Source organism: Solanum lycopersicum, chromosome 5 (assembly GCF_036512215.1).
Source record: "Solanum lycopersicum chromosome 5, SLM_r2.1".
Lineage (NCBI taxonomy): Eukaryota > Viridiplantae > Streptophyta > Magnoliopsida > Solanales > Solanaceae > Solanum > Solanum lycopersicum.
The window spans coordinates 3,293,650-3,313,457 of record NC_090804.1 but is presented as its reverse complement, the minus strand read 5'-3'; the positions used below and the strand labels follow the sequence as shown (position 1 = coordinate 3,313,457).

At 35.3% G+C, this 19,808-nt stretch overlaps 2 protein-coding genes across 5 annotated transcripts; one reads left to right on the top strand and one right to left on the bottom strand.

Moving 5' to 3' along the window:
* The first annotated feature begins 1,596 nt into the window (after positions 1-1,596).
* On the top strand, positions 1,597-6,869 carry LOC101267988 (lipid phosphate phosphatase 2). 2 transcript variants are annotated; one of them, XM_004238840.5, is made up of 8 exons: positions 1,597-1,766; positions 3,142-3,365; positions 3,483-3,570; positions 3,676-3,785; positions 3,873-3,966; positions 4,701-4,889; positions 4,993-5,052; positions 6,456-6,869. In XM_004238840.5, the coding sequence occupies exons 2-8, from the start codon at positions 3,150-3,152 to the stop codon at positions 6,668-6,670; spliced, it is 972 nt and encodes a 323-aa protein (XP_004238888.1). In that variant the 5' UTR covers positions 1,597-1,766; positions 3,142-3,149; the 3' UTR covers positions 6,671-6,869. The 2 variants fall into 2 exon arrangements, 1 of the variants encoding a protein (XP_004238888.1); XR_011221072.1 differs by having other exon boundaries at positions 1,617-1,766; positions 4,993-5,725.
* A 2,508-nt stretch (positions 6,870-9,377) lies between these two features.
* Positions 9,378-19,808, bottom strand: LOC101267524 (ceramide kinase). Of its 3 annotated transcripts, XR_741344.4 has the most exons (14): positions 19,246-19,808; positions 17,586-17,726; positions 17,342-17,509; positions 17,103-17,195; positions 15,689-15,781; positions 14,733-14,937; positions 14,612-14,638; positions 14,030-14,117; positions 12,748-12,897; positions 11,596-11,697; positions 10,425-10,802; positions 10,020-10,086; positions 9,647-9,931; positions 9,378-9,563 (listed from the first exon to the last, which is right to left on the bottom strand). XR_741344.4 is itself a non-coding variant. In XM_010322427.4 (13 exons), exons 1-13 carry the CDS (start codon positions 19,411-19,413, stop codon positions 9,794-9,796), a joined length of 1,818 nt encoding a protein of 605 aa, XP_010320729.1. In that variant the 5' UTR covers positions 19,414-19,808; the 3' UTR covers positions 9,378-9,793. The 3 variants fall into 3 exon arrangements, 2 of the variants coding, with proteins under 2 accessions (XP_010320729.1, XP_010320730.1); XM_010322427.4 differs by having other exon boundaries at positions 9,378-9,931; XM_010322428.4 differs by having other exon boundaries at positions 9,378-9,931; positions 14,775-14,937; positions 19,246-19,657.

Sequence of the window (19,808 nt, the reverse complement as noted above, 5' to 3'; positions counted from 1 at the left end):
AGTTATAAGTTGTGTTTGGTTTGGGGGTGGGGGTGGGTCTATCGTTGGCCTCTATGTTAGAATCTGATTTGAAAGGACACAAACAAGTTGCTACTGACTGCCTCAATGGTAGAATATGACCTGAAAGGATACCAACAAGTTGCTATTGAACGTGAACAAAGTCAAGTGATGGAATCAACTGAATATAATTAGTTTTTTTTTACGTCAATCTTCTTTATTGATGTCGTATCCATATCAAATTCTCCCAAAATATATTACGTTTGTAGAATTTGACACACATTCATTGACGTAGCAACACAAGTTATAACATGTAAATTCTAGTTAGGTTCAAAATACAAAAATAAAATAAAAAATCCGACAATCGACACATATGACGTGTGTTTATACATCTGGCTGTGTAGCCTAGTGATCAATAAAACTTGAAGACAATTATGAAATTTAACTTAGAATACCAACAGAAGCAAAATGCGAAAATATAGTAGTATGTTAATTTTTTTCATCTGCCTTATTTTTGATGGATAAATTCTCGATACTTATATAGAACGATAATTTTTTCTTTCGACAAACTAGGGCAGAACTAGAATATATGAAGTATATTTTAATTTTATATTTATTTTAAGAAATCTATTTAATATACATAAAATATTAATTTAAAATCAAAATAACTCAAAAAAAAACTACGTATATTTTAAATTCATAAATTTTAAATTTTAATTTTATCACGATTCTTATAAAAAAAAAAAAGAAGGACAAGCGTATGTAGCTAAAGAAAAGTGTTAAGGCTAAACACACCAAGAATAAGCAAAGAATCGAGAAGTGGTCCTTGACAATAACATGAACATGATTTGTTGCGCATTAAATTCTTATTATATGAAAATATTTGATCGAACAACAATACTTAATTAAATAACGATAAATTATTATTCGATTGATTGAGATTGTTATTTTTTTATCAACATATTTAATTTTGTTAGGTAACGATAGATTATTACTCGATTAGTTGAGATTGTTATTTTCTTATCAACATGTTTAATTTTGTCTCTGTGCGTTTGTTCATATTACTAATTCTAAGTCTGAATAAAGAAGGAGGATTGTCGAAGGCCAATATAATCTTTTTATTCCATAAACGTGTGCATACAAACCCACTTATGATATTACGTTTTTTTGGGGATTGTTGTCGTGTTTGTAAACCAGATACTAAGAATCTCAAATAGGTGCTGATTTTAGACGTGTGATAATGAATTTGAGTCTCCAATAAATAATCGAGTTAATGATCAAATATCACTTGAACTTTATTAAGCTAAATAATGAATCATAGTCAAACTCGTATTTCTTTACTCTAAAGATATAATTTACTAGAGACAAAAACTTGTCAATAAAAATAACTTTTATCTTTGCAAATTAAAAGTACATTGTGTACACGATTATTATGCTCATATAATAATCTTTTAATTAAAATGGACATAATAATGTGCGATTCAAATTTTATCGAAGTTTAAATATGAACTTGGGATAGGGAATAATAATAAATGTGAAATTGATTTAATATTTGTCCCTTTTTGACTCTATCTTACTTAACTCTTTCCTATATTACCAAAAATCTCAATTCAAATTCCATTTCACTTTTTTTTATCACTCTCTGCATTTTTGACGCTTCGTTTGCTTTTGCTTTTCCTCTTCACCTTTATCTCTCCAATTATTTGAATTTACAGAAGCAAAACGAAAGCATTTTCTCCTCCGCATTCTCTTCTCCAGATCGTTTTCAGGTATTTTTTTTTGAGTTTTCGGTATTTTTATCAATGTACTTTTTGTAGTTTTTTTCAGTTTCCGCAACGGCGAAGTTTTTGTTACTTTTTCCGTTGATTAGTGTTGTTTAATATTAGTATAACAGTTCCTTAAGCAGTTCGGTTTGGTTACTGAGGCGGCGTAGCGGCGGCGGCGGCGGCGGAGGAGTAAACTGTGATTTTGCTGGTGTATGTGTTTTGGTTTGTTTAGAATAGTGCGAGTTATGTGGAAATTTAAGTATATGTAAGTGTTAGGAAAATGAGGAATTGAAGTTTGATGAAATTAGTGAGTAATTTGTGAAGACATTGTAGTAGCAGCTATTTATGGATAAAAAACAGTTTCATAACCTAATTCTATTTATTATTTTCTGTATAGTTATTTCGTACTGGTTTATAGAGCATATAGTTTGAATTGAAGCATGTTGTTGGTATATTAGTGGATGAGATGCTAACCGGTTGCTGCTGGTGTATGTGTGAGGAAAAAGTAACTTTTGAATTTGCTGTTGTACCGGTTTAGTTAGAATAGTATGAGGAATTGTCGAATTTTGTGAAAATTTGAGTTTATGGAAGTGGTATTGTTTGGAAAATGCTGAGCCTGGTAACGTAAGCTTGTAACTCAAGTGAAGGCATTAAGGTGATGAGGACAATTTAAAAAAAAATGAAAAAAATTATTGTAAGGAAAATGAGGATATGAAGTGCTAAGTGATGAAATTATAGAGTAATTTGAGAAGACGTTGTATTAGCTGGATTTATTTGTAGATTTTTTTGTATAGTAGATAGAGTTTAAATTGAAGCATGTTGTTGGCTGGGGAGAATTTAGCGTTTATGGTGTATGTGAACTTGTGGTGTTTCTGCAAAACTAGATATTCTATGTGTATATTTTTTAGAATTGATCTAATAATTACCTTCTGGCACTCATGCTACAAAAAGGTTTTTTGCCGCACTTGGTTGAAAACTAAATTATTTAGTAAAACCAAAAACAACGAGGTAGGGGAACTAATAAGTTAACAACTGAAGGTGAGTTCTTTCATCATGCTCAATCACACGAGGCTTAGTTTTTTTTGTTTTTTTTTGTATTTGTATGTGCTTGCCTCAAATCTTAAAACGCTGCAGACATTATCTCGTCTTCTAGTAATTTCTTTGTAGCCATGTTATCATTATTTTCTTTTCTCATAAGTGCCCCTTTGTTCTCTGTCTTAAGTGCAACATAGAATATATCGAGTCTCATTGATATAAAGTGAACATTATGAATCTTATCTTGCTTTTCTGTATATGTGGTACAAAAGGCTGTCTCTGTTTTTGTTACTTATTATCAATGTCATGCAAGTTTTACTAACACCTATTTTTGTTCTATTAGTTGGTAAAATGCCAGAGATTCAGTTGGGTGCCCATACGTTCAGAAATCAGGGAGTGGAAGTAGCAAGATTTCACATGCATGACTGGTTTATTCTCTTCGTACTTGTGGTGATAGATATAATTTTAAATGTGATAGAACCATTTCACCGCTTTGTTGGATCTGACATGATGACAGATTTAAGTTACCCTTTGAAAGACAATACCATTCCCTTTTGGGCTGTTCCGGTAAGTGCACTTTAGGACAAATTGGGTTTGAGATATTACATAGTTACGAAGAAGTATGCGTGTTTTTTGTACATCTAAGTAGGCATTTTATAATCCATGTCTTTTCCTTGTAAACAGATTATTGCTATAGTCTTACCTTTGCTAGTCATACTTGTGTTTTACTTCATCAGGAAGGATGTTTACGATGTGCATCAAGCTATATTAGGTATTCTTTGCCCCTTATGTGACTATCAGCTTTTGCCTGGCAGCAAGTTATATTGGCTGGTATAGATAACTGGATCAGATTGATAACTTCGTGTGCTTTGTTCAGGATTGTTGTACTCTGTACTCATCAGCTCTGTTCTTACTGATGCAATAAAAGATGCCGTTGGTCGACCCCGTCCAGACTTCTTTTGGCGGTGTTTCCCTGATGGAAAAGGGGTATGTTAATTCGTCTTGGAATATCCTTTCTGTATCAGAAACTGATATGACATCATTTGCGACTTCCAATAATAATTTTGTGTTTAGGTGTTTGATCCGATCACAAGCAATGTCAAATGTACTGGCTTGAAAAGTGTTATCAAAGAAGGACATAAGAGTTTCCCAAGCGGACATAGTTCTTGTGAGTATCACTATTCCATGTCTGTTGCATTGTTGGCATCAGAAATTTGTGATTATTTCCTTTTTGGTACTCGACCCTTTAAACAAAGTGAGCTACCCTTCACTTCCATTCCTTCTTCCAAGGAATCTTTCTTAGTGATGTGAACTGTTTCCTTTTCCTCTGTATTGATATCTTATTCTTCTCCCATTCAACATAGGATTTCACTGCAAGATTTTAGATTGCTTTTCCTTGTAATAAGTACAACTGATCTTTAATAATTATATATAACATACTGAAAAAATGTAACATCTATGCTGTGTTTTCCGGTATAATTCAGTCAAGTACCTGCCAATTTTGTGCAACGATTTGTTAAAATGCCAAATAAGAGTTTTTTGTATTCATCACTACCCTATCACTCCTTTTCCCATATGTTTAACCTATGAATTTTTAATAATAAAGTTTTCACCTCAAATAGTTCAGCCATATTAGTTTGCTGTTTCATAGGTGAGTTTGACTTATGTTTGGATAATCTACATAAGTAGACATCTGGCTCATAACTTGGAATCCTGTAAGTCATAGGTGACTGTGGCTTATGCTTCAATTTTCACCCAGATATGACAATATCAAATATCATGATTCTTTGTGTCTGCATGGGTGTTTGGCTGTTTTATCTAAAGATCTTGGCTTGCTTTGAGTAAATTGAGTTCTTACATAAAACTGAAGCTTGTCGGCATTTGTTGGTATCATGTGAATAGGGTCTTTTGCTGGTCTTGGCTTCCTCGCTTGGTACCTGTCAGGGAAAATCAAGGTGTTTGATCAAAGAGGCCATGTTGCTAAGCTCTGCCTTGTTTTCCTGCCCTTACTGATGGCGGCGTTAGTCGCAGTTTCCCGGGTTGATGATTACTGGCACCATTGGCAAGATGTATTTGCTGGAGGTCTCCTAGGTTTGTATATTATGGAGGACCATGTACTTTTTTGTAGTTTTCTTGTTTTTTGTTGCCTTGTACAGAGAACTTATTGTTCATTTTCTTTGTGCCATTTATGCAGGACTGACTGTGGCTTCAATTTGTTACTTACAATTCTTTCCCCCACCATATGATATAGATGGTACTTGCTCACTTTCTTCAGTATCTCTTTTCACAGTAATCCAACTTCGAATCACCAGAATCAAAGAATTAGCCTGTTCCCTAGTTAAAATCCTTAACTGTAGGGCATTGTAATTCTTGTGAAGTAAATAGTAAATCAATTCGACTGCGAGATGTGTAGTGAGTTTGTAACTGATGGCTGAAAGATAATATGAAAGCTATGTAAATGAGTTCCTTAGTTAAAATTTCACTTTCTTGCAAAAGTGCATCATACGTAATTGAAGCTTTTGGGAGGATATCAAATAACTTCAGAATTTCTAAGCATACTTTCTCCTATTAGAGTGCCTCTCCATGTTCAAGGATGGGGGTGCATGGGTGCTTCCCTTTTCGCCAGCTATTCCAGAGTGTGTAGGCCGGAATCAGGCAATGGCATGACACGTGAGGGAGCACTACCTTTGGTTGTTTGTTTTTTCCTCTCTGTTGCTTTGAATACTAAGTTCTCTTTATGGTTTCCAAATGCCGCAAGTTTCGAGTCCTTGCCTAGCTGAAGAAGGAGAAAGAAACAAAGGAAAATATTAATGGGCGAATATTGCTTAGTCATTGCACATTTTCTGTTGTTGCGTCTATTGTTTGGGGGGATGGGAACATCTGGAAATGTGCAATGGCGAACACATGGCGGAGCACCTTTGATAAAGGTCTTGTTTTCTCTTCTGTTCTTTTATCTTACACACCAGCATCTAATAGAGGTAAACTGGCCCACTGAGTGATAAATTATTTTTGGCTTTCCAAATGTTGTTTGATGCAGCATTTACACAGCTGAAGGAAATACATATGTTAATGAAAAAGTTTAAGGGCCCAATATAACTTAATCTATTGTTGATATTTCATGGTTTATTTATGCAGAACACGAAGGTTTACAAGGCTATTTCGTTGTTGTTACTGTTCCTTTTATGAGTACTCTGCACTGCTTTCTTTATTAATTGCTATGTTTTCTTCACAATCGTTTTTCCTTTTTGTAACTACTTTGCTTTGTTGCACTTTGGTTCACAATCGTAACCTCTCTACCTCTTCCTTTTCATAACTACTTTGCTTTGTTGCACTTTGCTTCACAATTGTAACCTCTCTACCTTCACGAGGTAGAGGTAAGGTTTGCGTATATGTACCTTGACTTCACTTGTGGGATTTCACCGTGTATTTTGTTGAAGGTTTACAAGCTTTATAGTCCTTCCAAGTTCCATGCTTATATTAGCAATTTCTCTTGTTGCTGTTTATTTTTCTGAGTGAAAAGATTCACATTTTCACTGTTACTAGAAAGTTCTTAGTTTATTGATCTGAAGATTCAAAAGAAGAAGTTGACATGACATGTATTTTTAGTTAATCGAATTTGTTACAGAAATTTTGATACACTGTCTATTCCATATCCAGGTAGGATGCCCCATGTGCATTTACAAAGGCTGGCAGAACAGCGAACTGGTTCACAATCTACGTCGAATAATCCGGGCCGTCTTACTATTAGACAACCTGTAGCTGACAGTATGTATGTTCAATCTGAACATAGCATTGCCGTATCAGAACACAGTGCCCATGAGACCCGACCAATCTTTGATGACGACCTTGAAAATGGCAGATGGAGGCATTGATTACATTGTTTTGTCATTCGGACATTAATTGTATAGATCAGAATAGGTATTCTGCACTCTGTTAGTCCTCTCATCAAACAGGTAGATTTTTTCAGGGGTTGCTTGTTTTTCCACTTCTGTGAATTTCTACCTTTGTAAGTTCACATTTGTTTGTTAGATTTGACTTCAAGAACTCGACGTGCTAACTGGTTACTACAAAGTCCTCAAGTAATTTCCGTGATTTTGTTCATTAATAGACGAGATAAAGTGTGATGCGTAGACATGACATTGCGATGAACTTGGGTGAATAGTGTTATGATGGCCTGTTTTTATGAGCACTGGTTTAAAGGATAAACGCTGAGTTCCTTTTGTTAGTAGTTCATGTGTTTTCCGTTTACTGAAAGTGTGGAATTTTTCAATGTATGCAAATGTGTGTGCATTTGTCTATAGTTTCTTTGAAAAATTCATGTCGAGTTATGATTGGAACTTGCTGGCATGAGGAATTTTAGTAGTTCAGTCTGTTGACTACTTGTAATCCCCTCCCCATTCTCCGACCTCTAATTCAAATGGGGAGTTTTGAAGCAACGATAAAGTTGTTTTGATGTGATTTATAGGTTACATGTTTAACATATGGAATCAACTATTGATGCTTGTATCACGATAAGCCATCTACAACACACTCCTTTAAGGTGCGACCCTTTCTTGAATCCTGCAATCATTTTTTGTTTTGTTTTAATTGTAATGTAATACTCACTTTTTGCACACATAGTGTAAGAGACGGCAATCTTTGGCAGCAAGTCATAGTGATTATAACTGGACCTTTCAATTGGCTAAAGAACCTACAGCCTTTTAATCAGAAATCGTGTACTTAGGAACAAGTTATTTCGTGATTAGTTATTTTACGATAAGTTATTCTATCATGTATAGAGGATAACTTATCTCATCATTAAGGCATAAATGGTGGATAAATAATCTTAGGATTGTCTAATACCTTCAACCAAATACAGGGTAAAATGATCTTGCATTTTATCTTGAATAATTACACATTATATCTAGCACCAAACAACTATTAATCATTGTGATTTTTCAAAAAAGAAATTCATAATTGTTTCTTTGATATACAACCAAAATTTCGTTAGTTTGTTTGAAATAGTCAAATATGAATAAGCAATCATCTAATTTGATCCTTTCAAATAGGATCCACAGTAATAGTCAAGTTTAACTTTGTCTAATCTATTAAAGTAGTGAAGTTAAATATTAGTGTTTAAACTTTAAACTATAAAGTACATTTTTAATTTTATGTCATTTTGTTAATGTTTGTACCTAAAAACATAATCAAATGAACTTTATCATTGTCTTTATCCAATTAACTCTAACTTTAACATGTCATTCTTGCTCTATATAAAGTGTCCCTTCTCACACCTAGAAAATCCACACAAATTCTTTACACTCTACTTAATTAGCTCATCAAAGAAGTTTCTTTTTAAATTATTTCGTTCATCAAGTTCTTGTTTGATTCTTTTTTTTTTTTTAACAAAACCCCATCGATGAGAAATCTTGGTTTTTCATATTTCGATCACCTAAAGAAATTTGTGGGGACGCAAAAGTACAATAGATTAGGAGATGTAAAAAGGGATAACAACAAGAGGAAGATACGAGTTCTTAGACTTGGGAACAAGAGAAAGATGATTTTTTCGAAGATTAAACAAGTTCGAATTAAGCTCCATTTGAAGCTATTTTCACCATTGAAGCTAATGAAAAAGTTTCACAATGTTTATGTTAATAAAATGATAAGTTTAGAAGGTTACAAGAAAAATGGTACTATTTGTGAAGCTAAAAAAGTTGCAATTGGAAAATCAATTCCAATTGTGGATTCTTCAACCAATGATGTGGTTGATTATAGGATGGTTTTGGAAATTTATAAAAATATAATAATATCTTCTAGGGAACTAACACACCCCTTAGGATTCAATCGTTCCTCGAATCCCGTGTAAATGCACGATGCTTTGTATATCGAGCTATTATTCTTCGAAATTCTGTGTATTCTATGTAAATGCAGAATACTTTCTGTATTGAACTATCGTCCCTCGAATTCTGTGTAAATACAGAATGCTTTCCGTATCGAGCTGTCATTTTTCAGAGAATTAGTACACTACTTGGTTTGTTATCTTTCAATTGTTTAGATTTTGACTTTAAAAAATTGGTATATTAAATCTCAAACTCCTTTCTTGCAAGTTTATTTTTGTTTTGATTCAATCCAAAACCTATTTCATTATTATGAGTTTTGTTTCATTCTTAACCGATGAGTTTAATAGTCAAAAACTATGAAAGACAGTTTGATGCATAAAACATTTCTCGTTAATTAACACGAAACATATTTCATGCAATCACTAATTTATATTATGATAGTTTCGACACATATTGTAACATTTTCAAAATATGAGTAAGAAATTTGTAATAGAAAAGAAAGAATCAAAACTAAATGAATAAGATAATCAAAGAGTTTTTTTACATGAGAGTCACATACTTCAACATAATAGCAGAATAATCAAAGAGTTTTTTTTACATGAGAGTCACATACTTCAACATAATAGCAGAATATGCAACGACTTTGATTTTAAATTTCACATCACCGCTACCCATTATCAAGAAAGAAAAATAATTTATTTGACCCGTGAGAAAGAAGCTGAGTGGCCAATGAAGATACATGCAAAAAAACATAATCAAATAGATAAATATGCTCTCTAATATAAATTTATGAGACGATCACGCACTTAAATAGACCTCATGAAATACCATAGAATATATTTTTATTATAGCTATAAGGCACGCTTATTTTCACCTATACAACATTTCCTCTCTAATTTATGAGAAAATTTAGCAGTTCTCTGAACAGTCACTGGCCTCCCCCCTGCTGTCAAATACAAAGTTTTTATGACTAGTCATAAATCAATTGATGGGATATTCAATAGCTTTCCAAGAATAAACAACACGTACATGTTATGTTGCTCGGACTCTTCAAAAATATCGACATGTGTGTACTGGATCGTCCAAAAGTAGAGCTTTTTGGAGGATCCAACATGAGTGTGGCCCCATTTTCGGGGAGTCAAAGCAACATAACCTATATGAAGAGATTCAGCTACTTTAGGCTTCAGGACCACTAGCAAATAAGTTAATCAGCCCGCGGAATACTTGAGCTGAGAGTTGATGAGCTTGAAAGAGCTCTCCATCGACGTTCCATATGCTCTCCTTGCCAAAAGAAGTGAATGTGAATGCTGGAGTCTGATTAGCAGAATGCAGAAGATGTTATGAAAGAATAGCTTCATAGAAAGATTAGCAGGAGGAGAAGTGTTATAGGGGGGATTCTTACCTTGTGGTGCTCGACGAATTCAAAATCTAGTGGGTTGCCATCCTTTTTTGCTAGCTGGAGAAGGTGACTGCATAAAATAGGCAAACATCGTGTGGACGTCAGCAGGGCTAAGATAGGTGATACTGTGCTAAGAATACGGACACATTGCTTTATTTCTACGTTTTCAAGTCATTGCTATCCAACGACTTAGCATACATATTTGAAGTTTATGGATTCTGAACTTGCGACTGAATTCATAGCTCATTTCAGTTTCTAGCTTCGCAATGGATTTTATAATATAAATACAGGGTATAACTAGAAGTTACTAGTCCAAGCCTGCACCTATACGCTAGCTCCGGTCATGAATTCAGCCTCTAGGTTAAAACTCAAAACAGTGAGGAGAGAGAGAGAGAGAGAGAAGATTACCACAAATAACATGCGTGCGGGCATTCCTTAATTAGTATAAGATGTAGAAAACCATCTGAAAGGTGTGCATCAGCCACCAGACCATCGGGCGCTTTTTCATTTCTGCAAGAGATTACAGCAGCTCCAACACTAAGAAAACGCCCTCTGGACTTTAACCATCTTGAATCTTTTGAATAGGGCTGCAAGCTGGGACATTTTGCCGATGTGTGGCCTGCTTTCGTTTTGCAAATATTGCAGTTTGCACGACAAGCTACTCTTTCAGACTTTTTGAGAAGGGACCACAATCCCTTTGTCCAGCTGCCTGTCGACTCTTTCTCAGGACCTATGTTTTTCTTTTCTGATTCAACTTCCAAGTATGCAACCTCTGCTTCATAAGATCTACAAAAAACATGAAGTTGTAAAATATACTACTAACTACATCAGTAAAAAGTATATGAAATTGAGTGATCTACGGAATTAAGCTTAGAGGAAGTATAGTAGAATGCGAGATCATTGCCACGCCCAAGACATAGTACAAGACATGGATCCAAGTACAAGTTGGTCTTAGAGAGGTGGATCCGTAATTTTACGTTTTATAGTTCTGCTTACTGGGTTCTTGTTCTTGCTAGTATTCATACATTTTAAGTGAAACTTTTAACACAGATACAAGGTCTAGAGTCTGGACCAAAACTACAGGTTTCTGCTGAACCCGTAACTTCAACAGTGGATCCGCCAATGATTACAATAAAGTCGAGTTCCATCCTCCATCGGGTAGGTTGGACATGCCCTGGGAGGGGCAACAACAACATACCTAGTGTAACCGCAAGTGGGATCTATGGAAGGGTAGAGTGCACCGATATAGAGAAGTTGTTACTGATAGACCTTACCACTGCCGGAGGAAAAAATAGAGTATCACGAGCAGTGACTATTTTGGCATCAGCCGATCAAGGCTCTACGATCACCATCCAACCAGCTCAACCATATAAGGTCGAGCACGTGTTTTCACACAGGTACAGTCACGCATCTACTCTAGTCTCTGAACATTTCTAATTGAAAATCTCATTAGTGACAGCAACATCCGTAAAAAAAGCAGTAGGAATGCTTATTAAGGCAATGACCAGTGGGCAAAATGGCAAATAGAACCAACTGTGAGAGAATTTTCGCACTAACAAATTTGATCCACAAGCCATACCTGTGACGAAGAAACACCTTTGTTCCTGCATAATCATAACGCTTAGGGCCCATCCACCTGTACTTTTCGCTCTCAGTGATTACATCTCCATAAAACCCATACCTGATAAGTAAGCGAATGATTACGAAGGAGGAGTAGAATTTAATCTTAAGTTCACAAAGAAGCATGCATTGCACCCAAGGGTGTGACCTAGTGGTCAATGCAGTGGGTGAGAACCATGAAGTTTCACGTGGAAATCTCAGCAGAGACAAAAAATACTAGGTGTCCCATCCGTCCTAAACTTGGCGGACAGAAAACCTGGTACCTGTTGCTGGTGGTAGGTGACAAGTATTCCGTGGAATTACTCGAGGTGCGCGGAAGCTGGCCCGGACACCACAGTTATCAAACAAAATAAAAAAAAGAGCATGCATTATCCCTGTATGGATTGCTCATAAATAGGCAGACGGCTAACACAATAACCAGGCGCCGGAAATAATACAATCTCCTGAACATAGTATAAGAAGAAAGCCATTTACCAATGCAAAAGTTTAACAAGCTCTCATGAGCACACTGTAACACACATTCAGTAGGGGACCATAATTTACTCCGAGGAAATGGTTCAGTGCACTTGTAACCACTTAAATATCAAGTTCACAAGTAAAAGAGCAAATCTCCCACATAATGAAAACATTAGCTAGTAAATAAAGCAATGCCATAGATTTTATTTATTTATTTATAACTGTGAAATCCCTGAGGGCCAGTAGTGAAAGGTTCGAAATTCAGTGAATTATTGCCCCCCCCCCCCCAGGTAGAGAGGTTGTTTCTGATACGAGTCTCAAGTAAAAGCAATACAAAGCAGTTCGAAAAACGAAACAACGGGAGTGAATAAGCCAAGACAAAAAGCTAAAGAACGCATGACAGCATACTAATAAGGAACAGTCAATACAACAAATTAATATGATAATCAAAGTGCAAGAAACATTAAACAATAACAAAATAACAAGAATTCCTGAGTAATACTACAACCACTGGATATAGTGTATTTGAAATAAAGCAAAAAGAAAGGCAGAAAAGTGCACCACACACTAACAATGACTATCCACTAAAACAACATTTAGAGAGCTGCTAGTTTGAAACAGCATATGAGTTAAACCAATAATAGATGAAAATTACCCAGCGAAAGAAGCTGCATAACGTACACAGGGTTCATCCTTAGATGTATTAGTCTTTTTCCATCTTACAACTTGAGCTATATCAAGGCACACTGCTTTACCAAGAATGATCTGCAATGCAGAAGTCATGGCATCCCTAGCCCCTGTAGTACTGCAAGAATGAAAGCCAACTAGCTTTTCAAAAAGATAATGCAGCTAGCAACGTATAAAAAGTTGTTAAATGCTAAGCATAACATAGGATTTTAAAAACGAAATCCACACTCTATCCTAATTTATGTGATGTAGTTTGACTGGCTACGGAGTTGCAATGTTCCAAAACTACACTTAAAACAAATTTGTTTAATAAATAGAAGAGTACACCTTAGTGGACTTTTTTGCCAAATAAGTGGACCCAACATCGGCAAAATATTGATAGTGTCATTTAACATTTGTCAAATAAGAAAATGTGTCATTCTTTTTGGAACAGACAAAAAAGGGAAGTGTATCGGGAGTAGAAAACATCAACGAGGTCTACAACATTCATAGCTGGTAAAATATACCAATCAAGAAACTTAAGTCAATCCTGCTTCAGTTCATACTAGAATCTTCGCAGATGATATTTTGATGATTAAATTTAAAACATTTTATAGTGGTTTTCTTACCATACAAATTGTTTCTAGTAGCAAAAAGTATCTTACGTTTTGCAGTCTGTGTATCTGGAAGGTGAAAGATACTTAAGTTAATCGTGTGGAGTGTGATTAGCAATTATGCACAAGGACAATCACTCGTCATTCAGTTTGTACCTTAATAATCCTGAACGTCCAACACCCAAGAGAGTAGATATGAAATACAACAACATGCCCAGTGTAATCCCAAAAGTTGGGTCTGGGGAGGATAAGATGTATGCAGACCTTGCCCCTACCATTGTGGGGTGGAGAGGCTGTTCCGATAGATCCTTGGCTCAAAAAGTGAAGTATCTCGGAAAAGGGTTGAAGGAAGAAAAAGAAATGAGAGCAAATATTAAACTAGAGAGATAAAGGAACAACAGATAGCAAAAAGATAGGAGGAAAAGAAACTACTACTAAATAAAGACGAGGATATGAGGCTAACCTTCTGCCTCTCTCACCTAACGGGCGACTACACCTTCTACCATAATTCTCGACCTCCATACCTTAATATACTAGATATGAAAGACACATTCATATAAACATGAATGCAAGGAGATCATCTCTTCCTTACCATCTCTACATTGGACAGACAAAGTTACCATTCAACTACACTAACTCATCAATATAGGACCTTACCAAATTACAATGGCATCTGTTGATCCTGCTGGAATAAGTCCAAATCTGAACTTTTCATTTGGGAAAGAAAATTCATCATCTTCTTCTTCTGAGATGGCAAAAGGGTAAATCAAAGATGTTATTAACATTTAAAAGAAGTTACTCGTGAGAGGAAAAAACTAATGCACTTGGGTTGGCGTCAAAGGGGAGGAAAAGGAAAGGAAAGAAATGATAATGTTTTCAAATACAATGTTATCAATCATATTTGTCCCCTTTCCTTACTATCATTGTGGTTATGTACACCCAAATATAGTCAGGAAAATGCTCAAACGATCAGAAATGCGACGCTTTTATTTATATATCACAACACTCCCCTCACTTTCAGGCCCGATTCATTTTCTTGGGTCAAGCACATGGAAATATTTTGAAGTGTGTGGTAACGAGTCTGGAACCTAGAACCTCTACAAAAGCTAATACAGTATCATATTGAATGTGTGAACCGTCATCTTAGAGGATGGGCATCATTACAGATCTATTTTAGGCTTGCAACACACAAAATACAAATTCTTAAGATTATTAATCATGATTATAAAATTAACTAACCTGTTTGGCAAGAATCATCTCCGGTTCCTGTAATTCCGGATACACTGTTCATAAGCACACTTCACAAATATTGATTATGCGAAGAAAACAATTTAAGGAGAGAATTTATGTGTTCACATACTGAGATCTGTTGACTGCTTTAAAAGAGGAGATTCATCCTCACCACTATCAGATGGGTCCCTGATATCCACATTGGTATCAAGAACAGGCCCATCACCATTATTCTCAACGGGATGGTTAAGTTCAGTAGGACTTGGTGGATATGAACATTTGTGCCTCGACAAGAGAAGACCGTTCAGTATTTCGTTGAAAAATCCATCACCGCCCTGAACAGATGTCAGATAGTAAAAGACCTAAGAAGCTCAAGCAATTTGGTGGTAAAATTGTTAGAAAAATTACAATATAAGCTGCCAAAATGGCTATCTTATGCATCTTGTGTTGATGCATACATGTCTACCCATGTTTTGATGGAAACAAAAGGATCATATGGATCTTTTAAGACACTCTTATTTTCTAAAGATGTACATATTCTTCTTCAATAGATATGCATTACTGACATGCGAGAAGTGAAGTATCACTACCGTGTATAAGTATACCCTCAGCATATTTGCCCCCCCCCCCCCCCTCTCCCCCTTCACCGCTTTATTGTTTGAAGGGAACAATGCAAGATTTCCAATTTCCGCATAAATAAAAGCAAGAACTAATCAAAAGCCCTGAAATCCCTTGCAACTCCACCATATTGGTACAAATGCATCAAAACAAAGTTTTATCAACATTGACAGGGAGAAAACCTGACACATTTAATTCTCTCTTAAACTCATCAAATGTCTATGAAAAAAGATTTGAAGAATTAGACAAGTTTTTTTTTTAATCAATGGGCTGATTTACATTTCCTCTGCGCATCTCATATAGCAAGTTAGAGACCAAAGTTGCAATCCTCGAGTAATTAGTGATATTTATACACTTCAAAAGAGTGCTCAACTTTGGCACCAAATAGGAAAACCTCATGGTCGAAAATTACCCACCCACGCACCCAAAAAAAAACGCATAGATATCTGTTCACTACTTAGTACTTACAACTGCTACCACGCCATCGTATGAACTGAGCTCTCTACTTGTAATGGAAGACATCATGTCAATAGCTTGTCCTGCCCTTTCTGTCACAGTAACCTGATGAAAAGAATACAGCGAACTTAAAAAGAGTACAAACTGGAACATAAACAATAATTATCCACTTTCAAAGCTGAATTATCCAAGTTTAGTCTGCAGATATTGAACCTGTGACCTAAAAATCACAAATCCCTCAACCTTTGGCACTCGAACTAAGCCCGGACGCAATGAAACAACAAATTTCAATTGACCCGATTGACTATTTTGCAGATAACAGAAGAAAACTTGAATGAGTTTCAGGTTTTCAGTACCTAGAGATATTATGATTCTCTTAAGGTAAGGGATTTTGCTATGTTGCAGCAAGCGAAGTGTGTCTGAGATACATAAGCCTACATAAATGATGCATCATTTTAAGTAGTAGATGTTCTATGTGCTGCTACTGTGGAAGATGTCAATCACCTTTTGGTGCAATAGCCAGATAGAAATTTGCCCAGAGAGAAAAAGATGTTTGATGGCACAGTACATGTATATAGTTTCAAATACAAATGTTTGAACTTTTTGTCTTTGTACTATTACAGACAAGATTTATATGACATGGATGCATCACCAGAACTCCTCAGTTCCCGAAATTTATAAGGGGCAATTGAGTGCTAATCAAAAAAATAAGGGGCAACTGAGCTTTTACCCACTGTAAATACCCTGCACTTTCTTGGTGATGTTTAGTCAGAAGAATAAAAGGCTGTGGGTTTTGAATTAGTAGACATATTTTAAGATGTAAGAGTATATAAAGCTGATATACTAAGTAGCCTTTTGAAGATAGATAATGCAATTTAACAACAGAGGCTACCATTTTGGTCAATTTTATTTAGCATTTCTTACTTGAAAGAAATGCTAAAAAATAATTGTCTTTCTATTTATAGCATCTTCAGAAACTCTTATCTCGAGTAAATTTTACACAGAATTTAAATGAAGATAGATCCTAAAATCAATCTTGTTTTTTATTCCTCTGTTGCACTTAAATTGGTCGAGGGTTGAAAAGGGAAATCAGACAACAACATATATACTCACAAAGTGGGGTCTAGGGAGGGTAGTGTACGCAGACCTTACCCCTACCTCAGAGGTAGAGAGATCGTTTCCGATAGAACCTCAATAGTCTAAAACAGTCCACACAGAGAATAAACAGAAGTGAAACCATCACAAAGCAACTAAATAGTAACTACAGCCAAAATACGATAATCAAAGTACAAGAAACATAGGATAGTAAGAGATATCGGACCAAAAGCTAACAACAACATATCATCATTCTCATAGACAATCTAGAATGAAATGCAAACTCAGAACATCCTTCAATAATGAAACACAAGCTACCAGAAAACTTTACCTTCATTTTCACTTTCGCTTGAGAAAATGTCGGAGCCACTGTTTCCCAAACTTTACATCCGAGTCCTTTCCCACTCTTTGGGTTAACAAAAACCTACTAATCACAAAGGAAAGAGTCTGAAGAAACTTAAACTTCAATCTGAAGTCAATTTCTGTCACCATTTAGAGAGTACAGGCACTACCAGAGATTTAGCAACTAACATACATGTTAACTGGTAATTGATAACATACTAAACTTACCAGAAGGTTCTTTGGCCGCTCAGCGTCCCTGTTTAGAAGATCATTAATCTGATTAACCCACATCTGACATGTTTGTGAATCCTTATGTCCAAAAGTATAAAAAGATGGAACCAAAACAGAAGGTTGTGTCTTTGATTTCTGGACTCCGCGTATTGTAAATCGGTACATCTGTATCCACATATACATATTGTTACCTCTTGATCAAAGTAGACATCTTTAGATCCTATTGTAAAATAATTATAACCTCAAATGACTGGCCCAAAAAGGCAGCTTGATGTACCAACCCCCAATCAATGAACTCTGCAGAGTATATATCACTAAAACGCAATGTGGTTTCACTTTTAGAAACAAGTTCTATGCCGAAACAGGATGACGGATCCTGCCCCTGCCATACATATTGAACGGTCAGCACCCATTTCCTCAAGGTCGGCAAAACATTTATAGCATCAAGATATAAAAGAAAGTAAAGATTTAAGGAACAAAACAACATAAACTATATTCCCACAGTTGCGTTCTGGGGACGGTATAGTTTACACAATCCTTACCTCCTACCTCGTGGAGATAGAAAGGTTGTTTCGGAAAGACCCTCGGCTCAAGTAACACAAAACAAGGCAGTTTGAAAAAGACAATATAGAGGTAGAACAAGGCATGGAAAATAATAGAGAGAGTGTAACAGACCATATAGAGCAGAATAATGTGATAAACAAAACACAGGAAACAACAAGTAGTAGCAATAATCAAAACGTAAAGATTAAAGAAAGCGAAAAAAAAAGAGAATTTGAGTCTGTTAGCGTTCTATACACTAAAGGAAACTAAAGCGGAAAACGTCACAAAGCATCCTTTTTTAAAATATCATACATGATAGATAATTATCTTTTCTTTGAGTCTGTTAGCTTTCCATGCACTAATTTTAGCACCTTAATCTAATACCACCATTTTTCTTGAAGCAGTGTTGAAGTTTTTATGCCAGCTCACACTACTTCCTCTTTAATAGCACTATATTTCAATGTTAAATGATAAGATAGGACTCTCCCGTGTCGATTATCTCAAACACGTATTTTAGGTGATCTTTGCAAAACGCTGGCCAAAACAAGATGCAGAGTACTTTTAAACTACAACATAGTTCAATTTAATCAGTCACAAATATATCAAGCCTCACTTCAAGTGAGTTAGCTAATTGCTTAATGCACATCAAAAGAAAATAAAGGAATAAAAGGGAAATTAAACAATAAAAAGGAAATCTTTGAGCTGAGAGGCTATCGAGAACTGTCTTTCTACCTCACAAAGGTAGGGTAAGGTTTGCATACATCCTACCCTCTCAAGACTCCACAGTGGAATTACATTAGGTATGATGCTGTAAAAAAAGAAAATTAGTACCGAGGATCTATCGAGAACAGCCTCTCTGCCTCACAAAGGTAGGAGTAAGGTTCTGTCACGTACATCCTACTCTCCCCAGACCTCACTTGTGCAATTACTTTAGGCTTTCGTTTTCGTAAAAAAGGAAACTTTGTGCCGAGGGTCTGTCAAAAAAAGTCTCTCTGCCTCACAAAGGTAGGGGTAAGGTCTGTTGGGCACATCCTACCCTCTCCATACCTCACTTGTACGATTACTTTATGTGTTTTTTTTGTAAAAAAGGCAACTTTGAGCTCCCAAAGCTTCAACCTCCAAACTCTTTCATGTCAACCAAACTATAAAATGACATAAATACCTAAAAGTCCATTATACTAACAACCCAATTCACCCAATAACTAACAAATCCAACAAAAATCTCAAAAGCTAATCATAGAAAAGCACAAGTTAGAACAGAGAGGCAAAACACACAAAATATGAGGAAATGGGTAAAACACCATTAAGCTAAACAAGCTCACAATCAAAATAATGGGAATTTTACAGCAAAAACTTACATTAAGTACAGATTCAACAGATTTCCAAGACAATCTATCAGAAGTTTGAGTAAAAATAACTTCTCCATCACCATCCAAGAACAAATTTGAGCTAAAAATTGAATCTTCAACATTAAAGGGTATATTTTCTGGAGGATTATTTTCATTTTGGGTTCTTCTCTCCATCATTCCAAAAAAAAAAATCACCCAAAATTTTCTTGATTTAGAAAAAAAAAATCTTCAATGAAGAACCCCTATTGGTTAATCCAAAAAAATGCAACCTCTAATAAAAATACCCATTTCATCAAAACATTCAAAAAGTATTTCAATCTGATCATCAAAACTTTCCAGAAGCTGAACAATTTTTTTTCTTTTTTTTTATTTTCGGAATTCTGTTTTTTTTTCCTCTTTCTTTTTGGGTTTTTTGTACAACTGAAAATTCAGAGTTTTTTTTAAATTATTATTATTATTATTATTATTATTATTATTATTATTATTATTATTATTATTATTATTATTATTATCTTATAAAAGTCTTTCAAAGAAATTTACATTTGTGGTGGGCTAATGAATTCTTTTGGGTA

Coding starts and splice junctions, on each gene's coding strand:
- LOC101267988 (XM_004238840.5), top strand. CDS start 3,150: ATGCCAGAGATTCAGTTGGGTGCCCATACGTTCAGAAATCAGGGAGTG. Junction 3,571..3,675: donor TGTGCATCAAGCTATATTAG/GTATTCTTTGCC, acceptor TGCTTTGTTCAG/GATTGTTGTACTCTGTACTC. Junction 5,053..6,455: donor CCCACCATATGATATAGATG/GTACTTGCTCAC, acceptor TTCCATATCCAG/GTAGGATGCCCCATGTGCAT.
- LOC101267524 (XM_010322427.4), bottom strand. CDS start 19,413: ATGATGGAGAGAAGAACCCAAAATGAAAATAATCCTCCAGAAAATATA. Junction 12,898..14,029: donor ACAGATGCCATTGTAATTTG/GTAAGGTCCTAT, acceptor TCATTCTTGCAG/TACTACAGGGGCTAGGGATG. Junction 10,087..10,424: donor CCGCACGCATGTTATTTGTG/GTAATCTTCTCT, acceptor TATTTTATGCAG/TCACCTTCTCCAGCTAGCAA.